This window comes from Phyllobates terribilis, unplaced genomic scaffold, assembly GCF_046119375.1.
Source record: "Phyllobates terribilis strain yellow unplaced genomic scaffold, ASM4611937v1 Scaffold_7__3_contigs__length_470593459, whole genome shotgun sequence".
NCBI classification, from domain to species: domain Eukaryota; kingdom Metazoa; phylum Chordata; class Amphibia; order Anura; family Dendrobatidae; genus Phyllobates; species Phyllobates terribilis.
Genome location: NW_027362767.1, coordinates 72,172,449 through 72,197,026, shown reverse-complemented (window position 1 = coordinate 72,197,026; position 24,578 = coordinate 72,172,449). Strand labels below are relative to the sequence as shown.

The 24,578-nt window shown below is 47.0% G+C and overlaps 1 protein-coding gene across 3 annotated transcripts in view; it reads left to right on the top strand.

Moving 5' to 3' along the window:
- The window catches only part of KIAA0586 (KIAA0586 ortholog), a 219,446-nt gene extending 195,487 nt beyond the window's left edge, over nucleotides 1-23,959 (top strand). For 2 of the 3 annotated variants that reach the window (XM_073638760.1, XM_073638757.1), the window contains one exon: nucleotides 23,331-23,958. In XM_073638760.1, coding sequence (XP_073494861.1) covers nucleotides 23,331-23,449 — 119 coding nt within the window. In that variant the 3' untranslated portion in view covers nucleotides 23,450-23,958. Of the gene's footprint in view, nucleotides 1-23,330 lie in introns of all 3 variants that reach the window. The other variant, XM_073638758.1, reaches the window with a different exon arrangement.
- Nucleotides 23,960-24,578: the final 619 nt, after the last annotated feature.

The following is a 24,578-nucleotide window of genomic DNA, read 5'->3' as shown; positions in this document are numbered from 1 at the left end:
GCACACGTCTATCACTGATCACGCATACAGCGGCATACCACCGGGCATACGTCTATCACTAACCACGTATACAGCGCCATACCACTGGGCACATGTCTATCACTGATCACGCATACAGCGCCATACCACTGGGCACACGTCTATCATTGATCACGCATACAGCGCCATACCACTGGGCACACGTCTATCACGCATACAGCGGCATACCACTGGGCACATGTATTACGGATCACGCATACAGCGCCATACCACTGGGCACACGTCTATCACTAATCACGTATACAGCGGCATACCACTGGGCACATGTATTACGGATCGCGCATACAGCGCCATACCACTGGGCACACGTCGATCACTAATCACGTATACAGCGGCATACCACTGGGCACATCTATTACAGATCACGCATACAGCGCCATACCACTGGGCACACGTCTATCACTAATCACGTATACAGCGGCATACCACTGGGCACATGTATTACGGATCGCGCATACAGCGCCATACCACTGGGCACACGTCTATCACTAACCACGTATACAGCGCCATACCACTGGGCACATGTCTATCACTGATCACGCATACAGCGGCATACCACTGGGCACATGTATTACGGATCGCGCATACAGCGCCATACCACTGGGCACACGTCTATCACTAACCACGTATACAGCGCCATACCACTGGGCACATGTCTATCACTGATCACGCATACAGCGGCATACCACTGGGCCCATCTATTACGCATCACGCATACAGCGACATACCACTTGGCACACGTCTATCATTGATCACGCATACAGCGCCATACCACTGGGCACACGTCTATCACGCATACAGCGGCATACCACTGGGCACATGTATTACGGATCACGCATACAGCGCCATACCACTGGGCACACGTCTATCACTAATCACGTATACAGCGGCATACCACTGGGCACATCTATTACAGATCACGCATACAGCGCCATACCACTGGGCACACGTCTATCACTAATCACGAATACAGCGCCATACCACTGGGCACACTTATATCACTCATTACGCACACAGCGGCATACCACTGGGCACATGTCTATCACACATACAGCGGCATACCACTGGGCACATGTCTATCACTGATCACGCATACAGCGGCATACCACCGGGCACATGTATTACGGATCACGTATACAGCGCCATACCACTGGGCACACGTCTATCACACATGCATACAGCGGCATACAACTGGGCACACGTCTATCAGCAATCACGCATACAGCGGCATACCACTGGGCACACATCTATTACGGATCACGCATACAGCGCCATACCACTGGGCACACGTCTATCATTGATCACGCATACAGCGCCATACCACTGGGCACACGTCTATCACGCATACAGCGGCATACCACTGGGCACATGTATTACGGATCACGCATACAGCGCCATACCACTGGGCCCATCTATTACGGATCACGCATACAGCGCCATACCACTGGGCCCATCTATTATGAATCACGCATACAGCGGCATACCTCTGGGCACACGTCTATCACTGATTACGCATACAGCGGCATACCTCTGGGCACACGTCTATCACTGATTACGCATACAGCGGCATACCTCTGGGCACACGTCTATCACTGATTACGCATACAGCGGCATACCACTGGGCACGTCTATTACCTTTCACGCATACAGCGCCATACCACCGGGCATACGTCTATCACTAATCACGAATACAGCGCCATACCACTGGGCACACTTATATCACTCATCACTCATTACGCATACAGCGGCATACCACTGGGCACATGTCTATCACTGATCACGCATACAGCGGCATACCACTGGGCCCATCTATTACGCATCACGCATACAGCGGCATACCACTGGGCACACGTCTATTACGGATCACGCATACAGCGGCATACCACTGGGCACACGTCTATTACGGATGACGCCTACAGCGGCATACCACTGGGCACACGTTTATCACGCATACAGCGGCATACCACTGGGCACACGTTTATCACGCATACAGCGGCATACCACTGGGCACGTCTGTCACTGATCACGCATACAGCGGCATACCACTGGGCACACGTCTATCACTGATCACGCATACAGCGGCATACCACTGGGCACATGTTTATCACACATACAGCGGCATACCACTGGGCACATCTATTACGCATCACGCATACAGCGGCATACCACTGGGCACACATCTATCACTGATCACACATACAGCGGCATACCACTGGTCACATCTATTATGAATCGCGCATACAGCGGCATACCACTGGGCACACGTCTATCACTAATCACGTATACAGCGCCATACCACTGGGCAAACGTATATCACTCATCACACATACAGCGGCATACCACTGGGCACATCTATTACGGATCACACATACAGCGCCATACCACTGGGCACACGTTTATCACGCATGCAGCGGCATACCACTGGGCACATCTATTACGGATCACACATACAGCGGCATACCACTGGGCACACATCTATCACTGATCACACATACAGCGGCATACCACTGGGCACATCTATTACGCATCACGCATACAGCGGCATACCACTGGGCACATCTATTACGGATCACGCATACAGCGCCATACCACTGGGCACACGTTTATCACGCATACAGCGGCATACCACTGGGCACGTCTATTAGCTATCACGCATACAGCAGCATACCACTGGGCACACGTCTATCACTGATCACACATACAGCAGCATACCACTGGGCACATCTATTACGGATCACACATACAGCGGCATACCACTGGGCACATCTATTACGGATCACACATACAGCGGCATACCACTGGGCACACATCTATCACTGATCACGCATACAGCGGCATACCACTGGGCACATCTATTATGGATCACGCATACAGCGGCATACCACTGGGCACACGTTTATCACGCATATAGCGGCATACCACTGGGCACATCTATTATGGATCACACATACAGCGGCATACCACTGGGCACACGTTTATCACACATACAGCGGCATACCACTGGGCACATCTATTACGCATCACGCATACAACGGCATACCACTGGGCACACATCTATCACTGATCACACATACAGCGGCATACCACTGGCCACACGTCTCACTGATCACGCATATAGCGGCATACCACTGGCCACACGTCTCACTGATCACGCATACAGCGGCATACCACTGGGCACACGTTTATCACACATACAGCGGCATACCACTGGGCACATCTATTACGGATCACGCATACAGCGGCATACCACTGGGCACATCTAATGGATCACGCATACAGCGGCATACCACTGGGCACACATCTATCACTGATCACACATACAGCGGCATACCACTGGTCACATCTATTATGAATCGCGCATACAGCGGCATACCACTGGGCACATCTATTACGCATCACGCATACAGCGGCATACCACTGGGCACACATCTATCACTGATCACGAATACAGCGCCATACCACTGGGCACACGTCTATCACTGATCACACATACAGCGGCATACCACTGGTCACATCTATTATGAATCGCGCATACAGCGGCATACCACTGGGCACACGTCTATCACTGATTACGCATACAGCGGCATACCACTGGGCACACGTCTATCACCAATCACGCATACAGTGGCATACCACTGGGCACATCTATTATGGATCACGCATACAGCGGCATACCACTGGGCACACGTCTATCACTGATCACGAATACAGCGCCATACCACTGGGCACACGTCTATCACGCATACAGCAGCATACCACTGGGCACATGTCTATCACTCATAGAGCGGCATACCACTGGGCACATCTATTACGGATCACGCATACAGCGGCATACCACTGGGCACATCTAATGGATCACGCATACAGCGGCATACCACTGGGCACACGTCTATTACGGATGACGCCTACAGCGCCATACCACTGGGCACACGTTTATCACGCATGCAGCGGCATACCACTGGGCATGTCTATTACCTATCACGCATACAGCAGCATACCACTGGGCACATCTATTACGGATCACACATACAGCGGCATACCACTGGGCACACATCTATCACTGATCACACATACAGCGGCATACCACTGGGCACATCTATTACGCATCACGCATACAGCGGCATACCACTGGGCACATCTATTACGGATCACGCATACAGCGGCATACCACTGGGCACATGTCTATCACTGATCACGCATACAGCGCCATACCACTGGGCACACGTCTATTACGGATGACGCCTACAGCGGCATACCACTGGGCACACGTTTATCACGCATACAGCGGCATACCACTGGGCACACGTTTATCACACATACAGCGGCATACCACTGGGCACACGTCTATCACTCATCACGCATATAGCGCCATACCACTGGGCACGTCTATCACTGATCACGCATACAGCGGCATACCACTGGGTACACGTCTATCACCAATCACGCATACAGTGGCATACCACTGGGCACATCTATTATGGATCACGCATACAGCGGCATACCACTGGGCACACGTCTATCACTGATCACGAATACAGCGCCATACCACTGGGCACACGTCTATCACGCATACAGCAGCATACCACTGGGCACACGTCTATCACTGATCACACATACAGCGGCATACCACTGGGCACGTCCATCACTGATCACGCATACAGCGCCATACCACTGGGCACGTCTATCACTGATCACGCATACAGCGCCATACCACTGGGCACACGTATATCACTCATCACACATACAGCGGCATACCACTGGGCACATCTATTACGGATCACGCATACAGCGGCATACCACTGGGCACACGTTTATCACGCATACAGCGGCATACCACTGGGCACGTCTATTACCTATCACGCATACAGCAGCATACCACTGGGCACATCTATTACGGATCACACATACAGCGGCATACCACTGGGCACATCTATCACTAATCACATATACAGAGCCATACCTCTGGGCACACGTCTATCACTAATCATGTATACAGCGCCATATCACTGGGCACACGTCTATCACGCATACAGCGCCATACCACTGGGCACGTCTATTACCTATCACGCATACAGCAGCATACCACTGGGCACACGTCTATCACTGATCACGCATACAGCGGCATACCACTGGGCATACGTCTATCACTAACCACGTATACAGCGGCATAACACTGGGCACACGTCTATCACGCATACAGCGGCATACCACTGAGCACATCTATTACGGATCACGCATACAGCGCCATACCACTGGGCACACGTATATCACTGATCACACATACAGCAGCATACCACTGGGCACATCTATTACGGATCACACATACAGCGGCATACCACTGGCCACACGTTTATCACGCATACAGCAGCATACCACTGGGCATATCTATTACGGATCACACATACAGCGGCATACCACTGGGCACATCTATTACGGATCACGCATACAGCGGCATACCACTGGGCACACGTTTATCACGCATACAGCGGCATACCACTGGGCACACGTCTATCACTGATCACACATACAGCAGCATACCACTGGGCACATCTATTACGGATCACACATACAGCGGCATACCACTGGCCACACGTTTATCACGCATACAGCAGCATACCACTGGGCATATCTATTACGGATCACACATACAGCGGCATACCACTGGCCACACGTCTATCACCAATCACGCATACAGCGGTATACCACTGGTCACATCTATCACTAATCACATATACAGAGCCATACCTCTGGGCACACGTCTATCACTAATCATGTATACAGCGCCATATCACTGGGCACACGTCTATCACGCATACAGCGCCATACCACTGGGCACGTCTATTACCTATCACGCATACAGCAGCATACCACTGGGCACACGTCTATCACTGATCACGCATACAGCGCCATACCACTGGGCACATGTCTATCACGCATACAGCGGCATACCACTGGGCACATGTATTACGGATCACGCATACAGCACCATACCACTGGGCACACGTCTATCACTAATCACGTATACAGCGGCATACCACTGGGCACATCTATTACAGATCACGCATACAGCGCCATACCACTGGGCACACGTCTATCACTAACCACGTATACAGCGCCATACCACTGGGCACATGTCTATCACTGATCACGCATACAGCGCCATACCACTGGGCACACGTCTATCATTGATCACGCATACAGCGCCATACCACTGGGCACATGTATTACGGATCACGCATACAGCGCCATACCACTGGGCACACGTCTATCACTAATCACGTATACAGCGGCATACCACTGGGCACATGTATTACGGATCGCGCATACAGCGCCATACCACTGGGCACACGTCTATCACTGATCACGCATACAGCGGCATACCACCGGGCATACGTCTATCACTAATCACGAATACAGCGCCATACCACTGGGCACACTTATATCACTCATTACGCACACAGCGGCATACCACTGGGCACATGTCTATCACACATACAGCGGCATACCACTGGGCACATGTCTATCACTGATCACGCATACAGCGGCATACCACCGGGCACATGTATTACGGATCACGTATACAGCGCCATACCACTGGGCACACGTCTATCACACATGCATACAGCGGCATACAACTGGGCACACGTCTATCAGCAATCACGCATACAGCGGCATACCACTGGGCACACATCTATTACGGATCACGCATACAGCGCCATACCACTGGGCACACGTCTATCCTTGATCACGCATACAGCGCCATACCACTGGGCACACGTTTATCACGCATATAGCGGCATACCACTGGCCACACATCTATCACTGATCACACATACAGCGGCATACCACTGGGCACACGTTTATCACGCATATAGCGGCATACCACTGGCCACACATCTATCACTGATCACGCATACAGCGGCATACCACTGGGCACACGTCTATCACTGATCACGCATACGGCGGAATACCACTGGGCACACATCTATCACTGATCACGCATACAGCGGCATAACACTGGGCACACGTCTATCACGCATACAGCGGCATACCACTGAGCACATCTATTACGGATCACGCATACAGCGGCATACCACTGGGCACACGTATATCACTCATCACACATACAGCGGCATACCACTGGGCACATCTATTACGGATCACGCATACAGCGGCATACCACTGGGCACGTCTATTACCTATCACGCATACAGCAGCATACCACTGGGCACATCTATTACGGATCACACATACAGCGGCATACCACTGGGCACATCTATCACTAATCACATATACAGAGCCATACCTCTGGGCACACGTCTATCACTAATCATGTATACAGCGCCATATCACTGGGCACACGTCTATCACGCATACAGCGCCATACCACTGGGCACGTCTATTACCTATCACGCATACAGCAGCATACCACTGGGCACATGTCTATCACTGATCACGCATACAGCGGCATACCACTGGGCACATGTCTATCACTGATCACGCATACAGCGGCATACCACCGGGCATACGTCTATCACTAACCACGTATACAGCGGCATACCACTGGGCACATCTATTACGGATCACGCGTACAGCGGCATACCACTGGGCACATCTATTACGGATCACGCATACAGCGACATAACACTGGGCACACGTCTATCACGCATACAGCGGCATACCACTGAGCACATCTATTACGGATCACGCATACAGCGCCATACCACTGGGCACACGTATATCACTCATCACACATACAGCAGCATACCACTGGGCATATCTATTACGGATCACACATACAGCGGCATACCACTGGCCACACGTCTATCACCAATCACACATACAGCGGTATACCACTGGTCACATCTATCACTAATCACATATACAGAGCCATACCTCTGGGCACACGTCTATCACTAATCATGTATACAGCGCCATATCACTGGGCACACGTCTATCACGCATACAGCGGCATACCACTGGGCACATCTATTACGCATCACGCATACAGCGGCATACCACTGGGCACATGTCTATCACTGATCACGCATACAGCGGCATACCACCGGGCATACGTCTATCACTAACCACGTATACAGCGCCATACCACTGGGCACATGTCTATCACTGATCACGCATACAGCGCCATACCACTGGGCACACGTCTATCATTGATCACGCATACAGCGCCATACCACTGGGCACACGTCTATCACGCATACAGCGGCATACCACTGGGCACATGTATTACGGATCACGCATACAGCGCCATACCACTGGGCACACGTCTATCACTAATCACGTATACAGCGGCATACCACTGGGCACATGTATTACGGATCGCGCATACAGCGCCATACCACTGGGCACACGTCTATCACTAATCACGTATACAGCGGCATACCACTGGGCACATGTCTATCACTGATCACGCATACAGCGGCATACCACTGGGCCCATCTATTACGCATCACGCATACAGCGACATACCACTTGGCACATCTATTACGCATCACGCATACAGCGCCATACCACTGGGCACACGTCTATCATTGATCACGCATACAGCGCCATACCACTGGGCACACGTCTATCACGCATACAGCGGCATACCACTGGGCACGTCTATTACCTTTCACGCATACAGCGCCATACCACCGGGCATACGTCTATCACTAATCACGAATACAGCGCCATACCACTGGGCACACTTATATCACTCATCACTCATTACGCATACAGCGGCATACCACTGGGCACATGTCTATCACACATACAGCGGCATACCACTGGGCACATGTCTATCACTGATCACGCATACAGCGGCATACCACTGGGCCCATCTATTACGCATCACGCATACAGCGACATACCACTGGGCACATCTATTACGCATCACACATGCAGCGACATACCACTTGGCACATCTATTACGCATCACACATGCAGCGGCATACCACTGGGCACATCTATTACGGATCACGCATACAACGGCATACCACTGGGCATTTGTTGGGCGGACTGTTTCACATGGTCCTGCTGCATGTAATGTCCGAACATGGGGCGAATCCATCCTCGCTCGTGTCATTTTGATACACGTCGTTCCCGTCTGTATGCACAGTATCTGTGCTCTATTCATCTTCCACATTAATGTAAAGCTGTATGCATTCACCTAATACAAACCGAGCTGCTGAAACCAGTAATCTGTGTTGTAGTCTGAGGACATTGCTGCTGACAAGCCCTATTGAAGCCCCCCCCAACACTCTGTGTCCACCCCCTCGGTGTGTACGAGATAATGCCGTCTGCATAACGTATTACCAGCTACGTTTGGGAGAGTTCAGCATGAATTGGCTTTCAGCGCCCCGACTTCAAACACTTGGCACCGACGAGCCAGAAAGCCCACAGGACTGGGATATTCTTTATTCCAGAAACATAGAAGCAGCTGTTGAAACAGTGACGACATATTCCGGGGGCTCCGGCTTGTGGGAAAGATCACTGCGAAAAAGCATCAAATTGTGTTTTATGAGGACAGAACAGACTACTAGTGTGATGTGCCGGCATTAGCTCCGCACGGCTCCGGGACCCTTCATGCGAAGGTGCTGGACAAGCATGGAGGCTCCCTGAGAAATGGATCTATGGTTCTTACTGGAAGAAACCCACTCCTCATTGAACAATTATATCTTTGTAACACCTTCCTAAAAATCCTCTAAATTCAGAAATACATTGTGTGTTGGCTGCGAGGAATTGGCAGAGCGTTCAACCTTCAGAAAACAGCCATTCAGATGGTCTGATTTCCCCTTCTCTTTAAAGCTCGGAACCAGAAAGAGAGAACGATGATGGGTCTTTAAGAAAGTAACTGCAGAACTGATATAAAGGAAACTTGTCATCAGAACATCACCTACCGTTTAAATTAGTCTTGTTTTTTCGAAATTGCCAAATATTTTTTAATCACAATCTTTAAAAAATAAAGAAAGAAACAATTTTCACACTGTATTTTAGACTTCTCTCTTTACAGAAGATTTTTCATCAGAGGCAGGATTACAATGAACACCTCTCTGTGATAAGACAGGATCCACCAATCACAATAGGCGATGCCACAGCTCACCTCTTCTCCCTTCACAATGACCTTTGCACACACTTATCAGAAAGCAATACAAAAGCTAGGGGCAGAGTCCATCTATTGCTGCCAATGTACATGTGTTGTTTCCTGAAACAGGATGGATGAGGCTACAATAGTTCCAGTAGCCGGTGTGAAGATGGCAAGATTTCTAATTTTGTTAAATACAGATTGTGACATGAAAAATTAAAAAAATTCATATAGGATAGCGGATAACTTCCTGATTTCTGAGGGTTTGACTGGGACCAAATCGATCCTGAGTACCCCTGTGTAAATGTAGCAGAGGTCGATCACTGCCGCCCTTTTTCAGCACTCGGCTGATCCTCAGCACTCCAAATAAGAACGAATGGAGAGCCAGTGATCGACCCCCGCTTTATTCACACAGCAGTTCAGACCCCTGGTTCTTGTGATCAATGGAGGTCCCAGCGAAGTTATCCCTTATCCTACTTGTAGAGGATGACCTCTAAATTGGTAAAACCCCTTAAAGGTTTCTGTTAAAAGCAGCCATAACAGGAATTTGGGCTCCATTTTTGACAACCAATTAATCCAGATGGACCCAATGGCTTATAATGGAGTCCTCATTCCACCTACATCTGCAGGATTTTTACATTAACTCTGTAGAGCTGTTTGTTTTATAACCCAAATCCCCATGGATATACTGTATTAGTAGCCCGCTCAGCACTGGGTTGGCTTTTTTTTTTTTTCCACCAGTTTCCACTTAAACCAATGTGGACTCTGATCATCCTGACCGGCTAACATTATGGGTTGGTGAGCCCTCAATGTTCAGTGATGGCACAATTATCCCTTTTCATATAAATTACTAGCCCCAATGCTTTCACTTCCAGAATACAGTTTGCCAATTCACTGGTGTTAGGAGCCCCAATTAGCACGTCTCTTCACATCACCGTGTTGAGGGTCTTTGTACTTTCTTGGACCTGTTTACTTAATTTCTAAGTAATTGGGGAAGTCCTGGTGTTATATCCAGCACATGCTGTATGTGCGAGGTTAGCAGTATTTTTTACAAGCCTGAGGTTAATAAACACGGCAGCCTCCACACGTCTTATACCAAGCACCAGAATGCAATTATTGCAGCAATCCGTTATGGATGTCCTCAAAGTGACCCTACGCTCGTTAATGATCCTATCGATTTGTAAAGATGCGGAAATGGTCATCTCTTTAGATGGAAGCCTGGTATAAAAAGTCTAAAGCTGGCCATAGATACAGTGGGTACAGAAAGTATTCAGACCCCTTTAAATATTTCACTCTTTGTTTCATTGCAGCCATTTGGTAAATTCTAAAAAGTTCATTTTCTTTCTCATTAAAGTACACTCTGCACCCCATCTTGACTGAAAAAAAACAGAAATGTAGAAATTTTTGCAAATGTATTAAAAAAGAAAAACTGAAATATCACATGGTCATAAGTATTCAGACCCTTTGCTCAGTATTGAGTAGAAGCCCCCTTTTGAGCTAATACAGCCATGAGTCTTCTTGGGAATGATGTAACATGTTTTTCACATCTGAATTCGGGGAACCTCTGCCATTCTTCCTTGCAAATCCTCTCCAGTTCCGTCAGGTTGGATGGTGAACGTTGGTGGACAGCCATTTTCAGGTCTCTCCAGAGATGCTCAATTGGGTTTAGGTCAGGGCTCTGGCTGGGCCAGTCAAGAATGGTCACAGAGTTGTTCTAAAGCCACTCCTTTGTTATTTTAGCTGTGTGCTTAGGGTCATTGTCTTGTTGGAAGGTGAACCTCCGGCCCAGTCTGAGGTCCAGAGCACTCTGGAAGAGGTTTTCATCCAGGACATCTCTGTACTTGGCGCATTCATGTTTCCTTCAATTGCAACCAGTTGTCCTGTCCCTGCAGCTGAAAACCACCCCCATAGCATGATGCTGCCACCACCATGTTTCACTGTTGGGATTGTATTGGGCAGGTGATGAGCAGTGCCTGGTTTTCTCCACACATACTGCTTAGAATTATCACCAAAAAGTTGTATCTTCATCTCATCCGACCAGAGAATCTTATTTCTCATAGTCTGGGAGTCCTTCACGTGTTTTTGAGCAAACTCTATGCGGGCTTTCATATGCCTTGCACTGAGGAGAGGCTTCCGTCTGGCCACTGTGCCATAAAGGCCCGACTGGTGGAAGGGCTGCAGTGATAGTTGACTTTGTGGAACTTTCTCCCATCTCCCTACTGCATCTCTGGAGCACAGCCACAGTGATCTTGGGGTTCTTCTTTACCTCTCTCACGAAGGCTCTTCTCCCATGATTGCTCAGTTTGGTTGGACGGCCAGGTCTAGGAAGACTTCTGGTGGTCCCAAACTTCTTCCATTTAAGGATTATGGAGGCCACTGTGCTCTTAGGAACCTTGAGTAATGCAGAAATTCTTTTATAACCATGGCCAGATCTGTGCCTTACCACAACTCTGTCTCTGAGCTCCTTGGGCAGTTCCTTTGAGCTCATGATTCTCATTTGGTCTGACATGCACTGTGAGCTGTGAGGTCTTATATAGACAGGTGTGTGCCTTTCCAAATCAAGTCATATCAGTTTAATTAAACACAGCTGGACTCCAATGAAGGAGTAGAACCATCTCAAGGAGGATCACAAGGAAATGGACAGCATGTGACTTAAATATGAGTGTCTGAGCAAAGGGTCTGAATACTTATGACTGTCATATTTCAGTTTTTCTTTTTTAATAAATTTGCAAAAATGTCTACATTTCTGTTTTCTTTCAGTCAAGATGTGGTGCAGAGTGTACTTTTTAGAATTAACCAAATGGCTGCAATGAAACAAAGAGTGAAAAATTCAAAGGGGTCTGAATACTTTCCGTACCCACTGTATATCCAATGTTCGAAAGTTATCACCCCGACTCATCCACATTCACCCTACATCTGCAAGGAATATTGCTTAAAGGGGTCATCCAGTGAAAAAAACAAGATGGGTGATAACGTGCTGATCGATAAGTGTTCGACCACCGATTGGCAAAACAAGGAAATGTATCCCCGTTGAAAAAATGGAGCAGAAGATCAGACGTCCGACCAAGTCTCCATTCATTCACTATAGTGCTGCCAGAAAAAGCTGAGCGCAGAACTTTGTAGCCCCATAAAGAACGCATGGAGCTGAAGAGCGCATGGTCTTTCTAACGAAACAAAAAGAAACACAATTTTTGAAAATGAAGGCACTAAAGGGCATTGAGGTTCTCAAAACTGGAGGACTATTTGAGTGGTGTGACCCATATTTAAGCCTAAAGCCCCCGTCACACTAAGCGAGATCGGTGCGGAGTCACAAGTTTTGTGACGCAACAGCGACCTCAGCAGCGATCTCGCTACGTGTGACACTTAGCAGCGACCAGGCCCCTGCTGTGAGCTCGCTGGTCGTGTCGAAATGGCCTGGACTTTTCTTTGATCGTTGAGGTCCCGCTGGGTAGCATGCATCGGTGTGTTTGACACCTTACCAATGACCTTGTTAACGACTCAGAACTGAGACACATAGGCGTGCATTTGCGTTGCATTGTTATACAGGTCGCTACGGGTCGCCGCATCGTTGCTGTGTCTTTGGGAAGATCTGCCTGTTTGACATCTCACCAGCGACCACACAGCGACGCAGCAACGATTCCTGCCAGGTCGTATCGTTGTCGGGATCGCTGTAGCGTCGCTAAGTGTGACGGGGCCTTAAGGCTGAAGACCTAAACACTTTGGTAGAAGAAAGTTGCAGAACTTTGCTTTACGGATTACACCTCATTTTGAGCATATGGGAAAAGTGATAAATGACAGGAGAACCTTTAATTGTTTGCCCAGACCAAGTGATGGTGCCAGGGCCATGGGGGCAGACAGGATCTGGGGCTGTTTACATATCTAATTGAATCAGCCATTATTTTCACAGGAAGGTGTTGGCTTTATCTCCCCTGTACACAGTATAGATCTGTAACTGGCAAGTCATTCATAAAGTAGTGCGAGCAAATAAAGAGAGGAGGGGGGGGAGGCTGCCGGCTCTGATCTGCCAATTATTGATCTTTGGTAATCACATCACACAGAGGGATCATAGAGTACAGAGGCTGGATTACCCAGACATATCAGGACCCCAGCTCCCCGAACCAACATCTGTAATCCACTGAATAATTACAGTACGCAGACTGCCAATATTGGGCGAGGGGGGGAATAAAGTCCTCTACTGATACCAACCAATCCTGCCATCCTCTACCTTCCCATACTGGAAGGAAATCTCCATCCAAAATAAAAATTGTAACTAAAACTGCATTTTCTATAAATTATTTCCCAACTTTTAGGTTTTATTTACTTGAAGAACTTCCTTTATTTTTGGTTCTCCAGCCTGCACCCACAAGCTGCATGCGAAACGCATGGTGCAACAAGAATTATTTAGGGTAAATCTGCAGCTGGAAAATCACATGAATATAACAGTCACAGAAATGTGTGTAATAAATCTGCCACATGTGAATTTACCCTTAGCATAGAGAATACTGTGCAGGGCACACCAATGTCCATATGACACCGGCCCCTGTACAGGATATTAACTTACATCATCTTATACAGTAGAAGCTCATTCTACACAAATCCTCATAATGCCCTGAAGAAATTATGGCCCTAAGGCAGGTGACAAAAAGTTTTGAAGATATGAAGTTTACATTTTGATCTGTTTTTTTCTTTAAAGAAAAACAAAAAACTTTTTTTTTTTTTTTTTTTTACAAACAAAACTAGCTTTGGGTCTGGATTAGATGTACACATTTTTAGTCACGGATCCATTCACTTCCATAGTTTGTGTGATAGTTGCCATATCAGGGGCAACTTTAAAATTGTAAGCAATTATTTGGCCCCTTTAGGTTCCCCATCAGGTGGTCACGTCACATCAATAGCCATTTTCTAATAATGAATAGGACAGGTGTATCAGACCAAGACCAAGAGCTTGGGGATATTTGAAGATGTGACATTACTGGCCCCGCTGACCATCCGATTAAGCAAGTGGGCCAGATTACCCCTTTAAAGGGGACCTGTCAGGACCCTTAGATGTTTATTCATGTATTTCGGTAATATGTTTGTGTTTTGGGACTGCACATATTTGAGTAAAATAAACTTATATTCAGCACCTCTCCATATGCTAAAGAACCAGGACTAGTACAGGGAAGGCGTTTAACTCATGGACACCAGTCTAGCATCCGTAGCTGCAGTCACTGTGATTGACAGGCCCCACACTGCCCAGGTCGTCACATTTGCACCACTTTTCCCATGTCACGTGTGTCCTAATAGCCCACGGCAAAGCAGAACTGTGATAGGGGAACCGTGGTGCCAGGAGGCAAGGTAATGTCAATAGGGGACGTAACTACAGCTACAGAACCCGGACCAGTGTCAGTCCTGGTTCATTAGCATACAGCATGGTGCTGTATACAAGTTTATTTAACTCTAATATGTGAAGTCCCAAAACAGAATGGTCATAAATTACTGGAACAAATGAAAAAATGGCCCAAAGGTCATGGGGGCAGTTTAATAGCGTCAGTGGACTCGGCAGATTACCTATAAACTGATTTCCTGACAATAAGCTAATTACAGACTATCCTACTTCTCGGATTCACATTGACTCACTGTAAACTGCAGAGAGCCAATGTATTGCTAAAACAGGACCCATCACTTGATCAAAATAATTGACTTAAATACCTTTATAAAAATCCCTGCTGCTACTCTTTTCTGTTTTTCGCTGCTTGGCTCCATTACAGAGATATTCACATTTGTTTGTTCTGTAGCACAGTATGTGAAATCTCTGCCTGTAGACCAACTGGTTGTTTCTTCAGAGTGTTCTCTGTGGGCGTGCTCTTTCAGCCTTCCCTCCCAGATGCTGCCAATCACAGCTTGGCAGCCTCTGTGATTGATAAACTGTTAAATCAGCCACTGAGCTGTGATTGGCAGCATCTGGGAGGGAGGGATGAAAGCGCACGCCCACAGAGAAGACTCTGAAGAAACGGCCAGTTGGGCTGCAAGCAAAGATTTCACATACTGCGCTCCAGAAGAAACAAATGTGAATATCTCTGCAATGGAGCCACCCAGCGCAAAATGGAAAAGAGCGATAGAATCGGGGAACTCAAGGATTTTTACAAGTTATTTCACACTTTTTTTTGCGCAAGTGATAGGTCCTCTTTAAAATATTAAATTCCCCTGCAACATCACCACAGAAGAAGTGAAGCATTACACAATTTTAGCCTGTGTTCGCAAAGCATTTGCAGTGTACATTTACCATATACACCTAGACAGCTCTTGGTATGTATGTTAAATGTAGCTATAGGTTCCCCCCAAAAAAACACATACCACATGCATATATGTTTTCTTTAGCAGGGCAGCCTATGGGTGAAGGAGGACACTGTGTTAATATTCATACATTGACAGTATGTCTCCCTCACCTATACACACCATTATCATTGAGATCAATGGGTAGCCTGTTTAGTGCACAGCTAGAGAGGGAGAGGAGCAGGACACGTATATATATATATATATATATATATATATATATATATATATATATATATATATATATATATATATATATATATATATATATATATATGTAGGCCATGAGAACTTGGTAAACTTTTCTCTAACCATTCAGAAACTCTTAATAACATTCTGTAGAAGGTGAAGTTCAGTGAATGTTACCGCCACCCGCAGCGCTATATAACCGCTCTGCTGCCATTTGTGCTCCCCCTGCCGTGAGCCGCCCGCCCGGCCATTACACATCTCATCTCTTACTTCCAGAACACAACTACGGAAAGATTTGCAGAAATTACAGTTATTGTGAAGTTAAGTGTTTTATGTGACGCCAATCGCTATTTTCAGCAAATTAATCTTTCTGCCTCCAGTGGGAGCGAATAACCTGCGCTTACCGGATAGAAATGAGGAAATTACACAGAGGCAAAGCTGGAAATGTCAGCAATTTGCTCAAAAAGATTTTATGAAGCTTTCAGGTTGGCACCTTCCGGTCTACAGGTGTATTATACAGGATGAGGCTGCTGAATTATATATAAAGACATCTGGCGGCATTATAGCATGTGGTTATGGATGCCAGCTCCTATCTCTGCTTGGCGGCAGAGGATGGATTGCTTCTCTGTTTTGTGGAAAATATTCCAATTAAAAGTCATGTCAAAAATCAAAAACGGAAAGGCTTGTGGTGTATGGAGAAACGAGCGGCTTATCCTTCCTGTATTACAATCATCGATATATGTACCACAGGTGAGGCTCAGTGGGGGGATCCGGCATGGCATGTGTGCCCCTGGTGCTGGGTGGGATTGTGGGTGCCCATTCAGTAATCGTGAGACAGGTGGTCCTGTATTTAAGACCATGCCAAGCTATGCTTCTGCCATATTACTGTAGATTGGGGCTTGTGTCTTGGTGAGGTATAACTAACGTGGCGCGGGGCAGTAGCAGTGGGCGAGGTACTAGTCTCTTACGCCCCGGCACGTTACATGAAGGTGGGGGTCCTGGCTGGGTGTGTGGACTTGTGCTATGGGGGCGTTATGCCCCTGCAGGCTGCATGATGCCGGTGACTTTTGTTGGCCAGGACCAATTGTTGTCAAGTTCAATGAGGGAGACCACCAGTCAACAATAATCAGTCTTTTACTAAACGACAACTGGGTGGGAACTGTACAGTAGATAGCGGGTGCAATACTTCACGAACGTTTCCTTTAATGCATAGAGCATCTTCGCATACATTCTTCCTCTCCTTCTCAGAATGACTCTGTTTTGCCTCACTCAGTCCTATGTCTTCACCACTACCCAGAACAATACTACAGTCCAGTAAGTGAGAGTCCCGTACTTCAACCCACATAGTCTTCCCTATTAAGGGAACTAGTTTGCCAGTTTGGCCGGTACTTAGCTTCTCTGTTTCTGACGCCTTGGAAGTCCCCGACATCTCCAGTAACGGAAAAACCCGCACTGGAAATGTCCGTGTGCACCTGTATGCCACTCATGTGCCGCATCAGGATCACATGTACTGGCGCTTGGGAATCAGCGGTACAGTTAGCACTGTTCCCAAGCGGCGGTTGCTGAACGCTGCCCTCATCATAGTCCCCTGCCGGCGCTGTGATCAGCACCAGCAGGGGATAATGATGAGTGTCGTAGTGTCTACTCCCCGTGTCTCCACCTGTAAAAATAAGAGTTAAATAATAAAATCCATATACTCACCTTTCATAAGTGTCCCCCGCTGTAATCCACTTAGCAGAAGAGCCAGGGAGAATGACTCCTGCAGCGAGCGGGCCCCCGGAACTGTGCTCAGCAAGCGGTGTCCTGTCACTCACTGAGCGCAGCTGAGGGCTGGAGCCTGCTCTCTGCAGGAGTCATTCTCCCCAGCTCCTCTGCTGAGTGGTCGAAAGGATTACAGTGGGGGACACTTAGGACAGGTGAGTATAAGGATTTTTTTATTTTATTCTTATTTTTAGGCTATGTGCCCACAATGCAGAAATGAAGCGGAAAATTTCCGCTTAATTTCTGCATGTCCTTGCCCGGAAAAACGCGTGCGGAATTTGACACGTGTTTTTCATGCGTTTTTGACATGCGGAATTGCCTTGCGTTTTTTAATGCATTGAGAAGGCAATTCCGCATGTGTAAACGCACAAATAATGGACATGCTGTGGATTTTTCCGCACATCAAAAACGCTTTCGAAAAATCCACAGCATGGGCATTGACAGTGCGGATCGTCATTGGGGACCATGGGGGACGGATTTACAAGCGTTTTACAAGCGTTTACGCTGCGCAAATTCCACAGCAAAAACGCTTGAAAAACGCATCGTGGGCACGCACCCTCACAGGTGGAGACACGGGGAGCAGACTACTACTCATCATTATTCCTTGCTGGTGCCGATCACAGCACCGGCAGGGAACTATGATGAGGGCAGCATTCAGCACCCAGCGCTTGGGAACAGCGCTAACTGTACCGCTGATTCCCAAGCGCCGGTACATGTCACACGGATGGCATTTGTGTGCAGTACGTGTTTACACTGACCCATTGACTTGAATGGGTCTGTTTGATCCATGCTGCCAGCTAAAAACGGACACATCTACGTGTAGCTCACACGGTCTGTGGAAACACACTCTACGTGTGTATATGTCTCCGGTACGTGTGGAAACTGTCACAACACGTACCGGAAATACTGACGTGTGAAAGAGCCCTTATAAACTTGGGGACGCACTGCTAGGCATCCTGTCCCAGAACCCGTCTCCAGTGCATCACTGTGTCCTTCAGTCACACTCTCTCTCTACTCAGGATCATGCTATCCACCTCCTCGGTCTCCACGAACGTTGGGGACACCCATGTTACATGGCTCTATTCAATAGTAAGGCCATAGGTCTGCTTTTGCTGCATGCTGGGCCCTATCTAACGTCCTGACAGGAAAACCGTCTCTGTCCCTCCACCTTAGCCCCTTCCACTCTGGGCTAGTCCCAGCTATTAACCCCAACTCTCCCTACTGTCGGGCAGAACACAACACGATCACTATTAACGCATATCACAATTCACATTATATAGTACAGCAATACACGTGTTCTTCAGGGGGAGCGTGGGCAGTATGTCCATCTTTTTACTTAACTGGTAATTTAATTTGGACAATCCCTGATGAAGAGAATTGAAAAGTTGTGACAGATGTTTCTAAGGGTTCTAATAGTGGATCAATTCATCCAAGGGGGACCTCATCTAAAATGGACAACCCCTTTAAAACACTCTTTGCCCTCTACTGATTTATTATGGGGTGTAATTTTTTTTTATCTTAATAGGCTTGATCTTGGTAAAAATAATAAAATCAGCATTGCTCACCCTTCATCTCCGGCAACCCCGCTCTGCCACTGCTCCAGGCCTTTGTAGACAGGCTGCAGCGGTGATGCCATCACCGCTGCAGCCAAATCACTGGGTTTAGCAATGATGCTGATGTAGTTAGCATAAGACCATTGAGCCCAGTGAGTGGCTGCAGTGGTGATGTCATGACTATAGAGCATGTGACCACTGCAGCCACTCACTGGGCTCAATGGTCTCTTGACAGCTACATCCACATCAGTGCTAAGCCAAGTGATTGGCTGCAGCAGTCATTTGTTGTAGTCGTGACATCACCACCGCAGCCCATGGCACATCAATTTATGCAGTGGACATCCTATGGATTTAATCCAATGCAAAGGGTGAAATCTAATCTAAATTTGCAACATTTCTGCCATTAAATCCGCACAATTTTAGTTCAGATTTTCGTCAGGAATTTTCACAGTGAATCGGTCCCTTGTGGACGCACAATGACTCTCTGCCTGGTGCAGGGCCTGGAGAGGAGCAGGGATTCGGCCTCCTCTAAGGCTATGTGTGCACGCTGCGGATTTGATGCAGTTTTCCGTGCGGATTTACTGCGGCCAATCCTCAGCATAATACTTACCAGCTAAGCGGACGAGATTTTAAAGATCTCCTTTCCTTTCCAAGTTGCTTAGTATAAATTGACCCAAGGTTTTTAGTCTTTATTTGTAAACCAGAATGTTTCGATCCACTGATGACAAACCGTGAATTTGTAAAACAAAAAGGTGAAGAATTAAAACAAAAAGTATGTAAGAAAGTTCATATAACTTCATTCACGCCATTACATGGAATTGTACAGAACTGGAAGAACATGGCTGATTTCTTCATAGCCAACCCGCACTTGTCGGCTCAGTGATGGAGCCATTTACGCCTGTGACCTGCACAATACATGTGATAGAGCGGATCAGGAGGAGGGCGGCCGGGGTGTGTAATCCTATATACGACGGATGGTTAGGACATCGTCTGCCATCTAGTAACGTTCGCCAGCGCGTCTCGCTTCTTCCTTACATGGAGCGGAAGATTTCCATGTGGTTAACGCTGCGCTGGATCCTTCACTTGGAGAAACACTTTTCCTTTCGCAAGAAAACAAAGCTTTCAAAGCGGCCAGAAAACGCAGATTTTTTTCCCCCCTTTTATTAGACTCTCTGCGCTGCGCACCAGCTGTAATTATAAACACAATGCAGGAAATCGGCCGCAGCTCAGAATCCTCTCATGTTACTTGGCAGAAGCGAGGGAATCCGTACACGGCTGGAGCCCGCGGCGCTGCTGCCTCCTCCTCCTCTTACATTTTTTCTAAAATGCAGTGGGTGAGAAGCAGCAGCAGACAGGAGTCTGGCACTGGAGCCATTGTTCATGATCCATGCCAGACACATAAGGATGCAATGCTCTGCAAAGTGTCATTTTCACCTCTAAAGCCAATGAGTACAGGGTCCGTGTGGAGAGGGCATGATGCGCAGTGGGCATATGTACCTCATACTGTATTCTGCAACCGAGAAACACTACCGGCGGCTTCATACAAACTTTAACCCTCACAAACCATTTATAGGACTGTCTAGCCCTTTAAAAGATAAGCCAATCAATCACATTTTGACCCCAAAGAGCTGCTCCCTGAGAAATTTGCGTTTTGAAGTTGTCTGAAAGTGCGTTGGGGCATGACGGTGCACTTACAGCTTCTCAGCCTCACGTTGTATTTTAACTAGCAGCATCGCCCCTGGCTGATTGACAGGTCAGTGGCCGTGTACCAGAGCAGACGACCTGTCAATCAGCCAGAGGAGGGTCCTGGTAGGAGGAGATACAGTGCGAGTCCGAGAAGCTGTAAGTGCATCATTACGCCCCAATGCACTTCCAGACACAACTTTAAAACATGATTTCTCACTGATGGAGCAGCATTTTGTGTAGCCCTTTAAAAGATGACCCCCAATCATATTAATGGTTTTAGGAGGGTAAAAGTTTATGACGGGTTCACTTTAAGGGCTATTGATGACGACCGTAGTTTCGGTTTGAGTGCGATCTATCAGCACATCCTCGTACATGTTATTCAATGAGGCCGTGCACAGGTCTGATTTTTTTTCCTTGTATCGAGTGGTCGGAGGAAAAAAAAAAAAATCGCAGCATGCACAATATCCATCCAATGATCGGATCACACTAGCCCAAGAAGGACCTGTCCGCTTTCCTGGCGTCTGCTTTGGCAGATAATTTTCCTTATAAAACGACAATATTGGAGCATTTTTCTTGGAACACCACATTGTGCCTGTCCTCTGTTATTCCTCCTGGAAATGTACGAATAAAATTGACATCTGGTTCACAATAATCTCGCAATGTAAGTGACCCTTAAATCCTTTAGTGAACACCTTGCCCCTTTAATTTGAGTCGATTTTCCGAGATTACATCTAAGAAGAGGCCTAAGGACTTTTTTCTGTCAATCCAGGCAATGAGATGTAGTATGACTACTCCATTGTAGGGCGGACAATCTTCCTGTTGATGCATTTTAATCCCGCAGATTAGCAGATCTCCACATGTGTGGTTTAATAACACAAAGCCTCCTTCCTATTATTCCTTATCTTATCCGCTCTCACCTTCCAGTAACCTGTTCTCCAAACTTTCTGACAATCATTTGCTTGGGTTTCCTGATCGGACCTCATAGCTGGTGGGATTATTGACACACCTCGAGCTTTATCTTTATTGCTGGTCTATCCCTTGTGTAACATTAGTGTAACAAACTACCAAGGACACCACTCAATGGATCGCCTCCTCCACCCCAGGACGGCAAACATCAGGGTTCGTCGTAAGATTAGGTTCTCATTTTAACTATTTTTTTTTTCACAAAATAATTTGTAAATTAATTTATTTGCATTGTGAATGTTGGGTGGAAACCAATATGGCTGCCATTGCATATCCTGCAGGGGGCATCACTCAGCTTCCGAGACTTCTACATAGCAATTTTGTCTGGTTTTAAAGTGATATAGGAGCAGAAACTATATTGCCACATAAGCTGAAAATACTGGTAATGCCACTGGCTAGGCTGTAATGTCTGATAGTTATTGGTCCCACCACTGGGACATAGGATGGGGAACAGGGGACTCCATGTTCTTGTTCTCACTGGGGCCAGACACGTGCAGCTTTCTCCATAGGAGTTCTGAAAACAGTGAAGTGTGCCGGTCCCTTAAGCTGCCCATACACATCAGATGGTCAGCCGACATTGCCGAAATCTACGGGTTCAGACGAGTTTTATCCAATGTGTATAATATATACTTATTATTAATTGTATTTTTTATATTATGTTCCGAGGTGTGAATCCTAAAAAATTGGGTATTTGCAGCTTCCCGTTAACCTACTATATGGTGTTTCTTCCCATGCAGGAGAAGCATCCGAGTCTCCGAAAAAAAGGTCTGTGACCCTCCCATCTATGATCGAAGATGACGAAGATGTTAAAACAAACTTTATGGAGTCTGATTCTTCAGGAGCGGATACTTTCTAAAAAAAAAAATGAACCGCGACCAGGCCGAGACCCGATGCCAGACGAGTAGATGTGCAGGGACTGAACCATCGTAGGGACAGTGACATCGCGGCCGCCATCACCTGACTGCACCTACAGATCATCGGGATTGTGTGGGTGAAATTTAAATTGTCGCGTGATTGCAGAGTGATGGATGAGGTGTACATACCTAGAGGTTTTATATTTTGATTTTGTAAAATTGGTTGTGATTTATATATTAAAACTTTACAATTTTTATTTGGTGTTTTTTGTTTCTTTGTGTTTTTGTAATAATAATATAGTTTGAAGCAGTTTTAGCCCCCAAATCTATGCAGATAACTTTTTTAATGGTCATAATGTGCAGAATGTACTTTATTGCTCCATTCCGTGTTTACATCTGGCCATGGCGGAGTTGATCAGCGGGGGTGCTTGGTGTCGGACCACCACCGATCCAATAATGATAACCTATTCTAAGGATCAATATCATATGCCTGCAGACACCTTTAAACCCTTTCTGACATTGTCAGTAATAGTACATCCCTGCGCCCTGGGCCTTATGGACCAGGTGCGTACTATTACGCACAATGTGATCGTGCCCGCACACAAGCTGTGCGGGGCGATCGCCGTCAGGTGATTCTCACAACTGACACCCGGTGCTATGTGCAAGGAGCGGTCCCGCACCGCTCCTGGCACATTAACCCCCGAAACCTTGTTTCCGGGTTTCCCGCGCTGTGTCTGTTGGGTCCCGGTCGTTGCCGTGGTGACCCGATGTCGTCATGACAAAATCTGGGTCACCAGGCATCAGAAAAAGTTACTTTGATTATGCGCAATGCACGATCAAAGTAATTTGTGCCTGTGCAGGGCTGACAGCCTGCATAGCATAGATGCAAGCGATGAACCTGCAAAAAGTGAAAGTCCTATAGTGGGACAAAGTGTAAAAGTAAAAAAAAAAAAAAAAAAATGTCAGAAAATTTTAAAAAATAAAAAATAAATAATCCAAAAAAAATAAAAATATACTGTACCCATAAATAAATATGAAAAAAAAACTATAAAATTACACATATTTGGTATCGCCGCGTCCAGAACAACATGATCTATAAAACTGTCCCACTAGTTAACCCCTTTAGTGAAC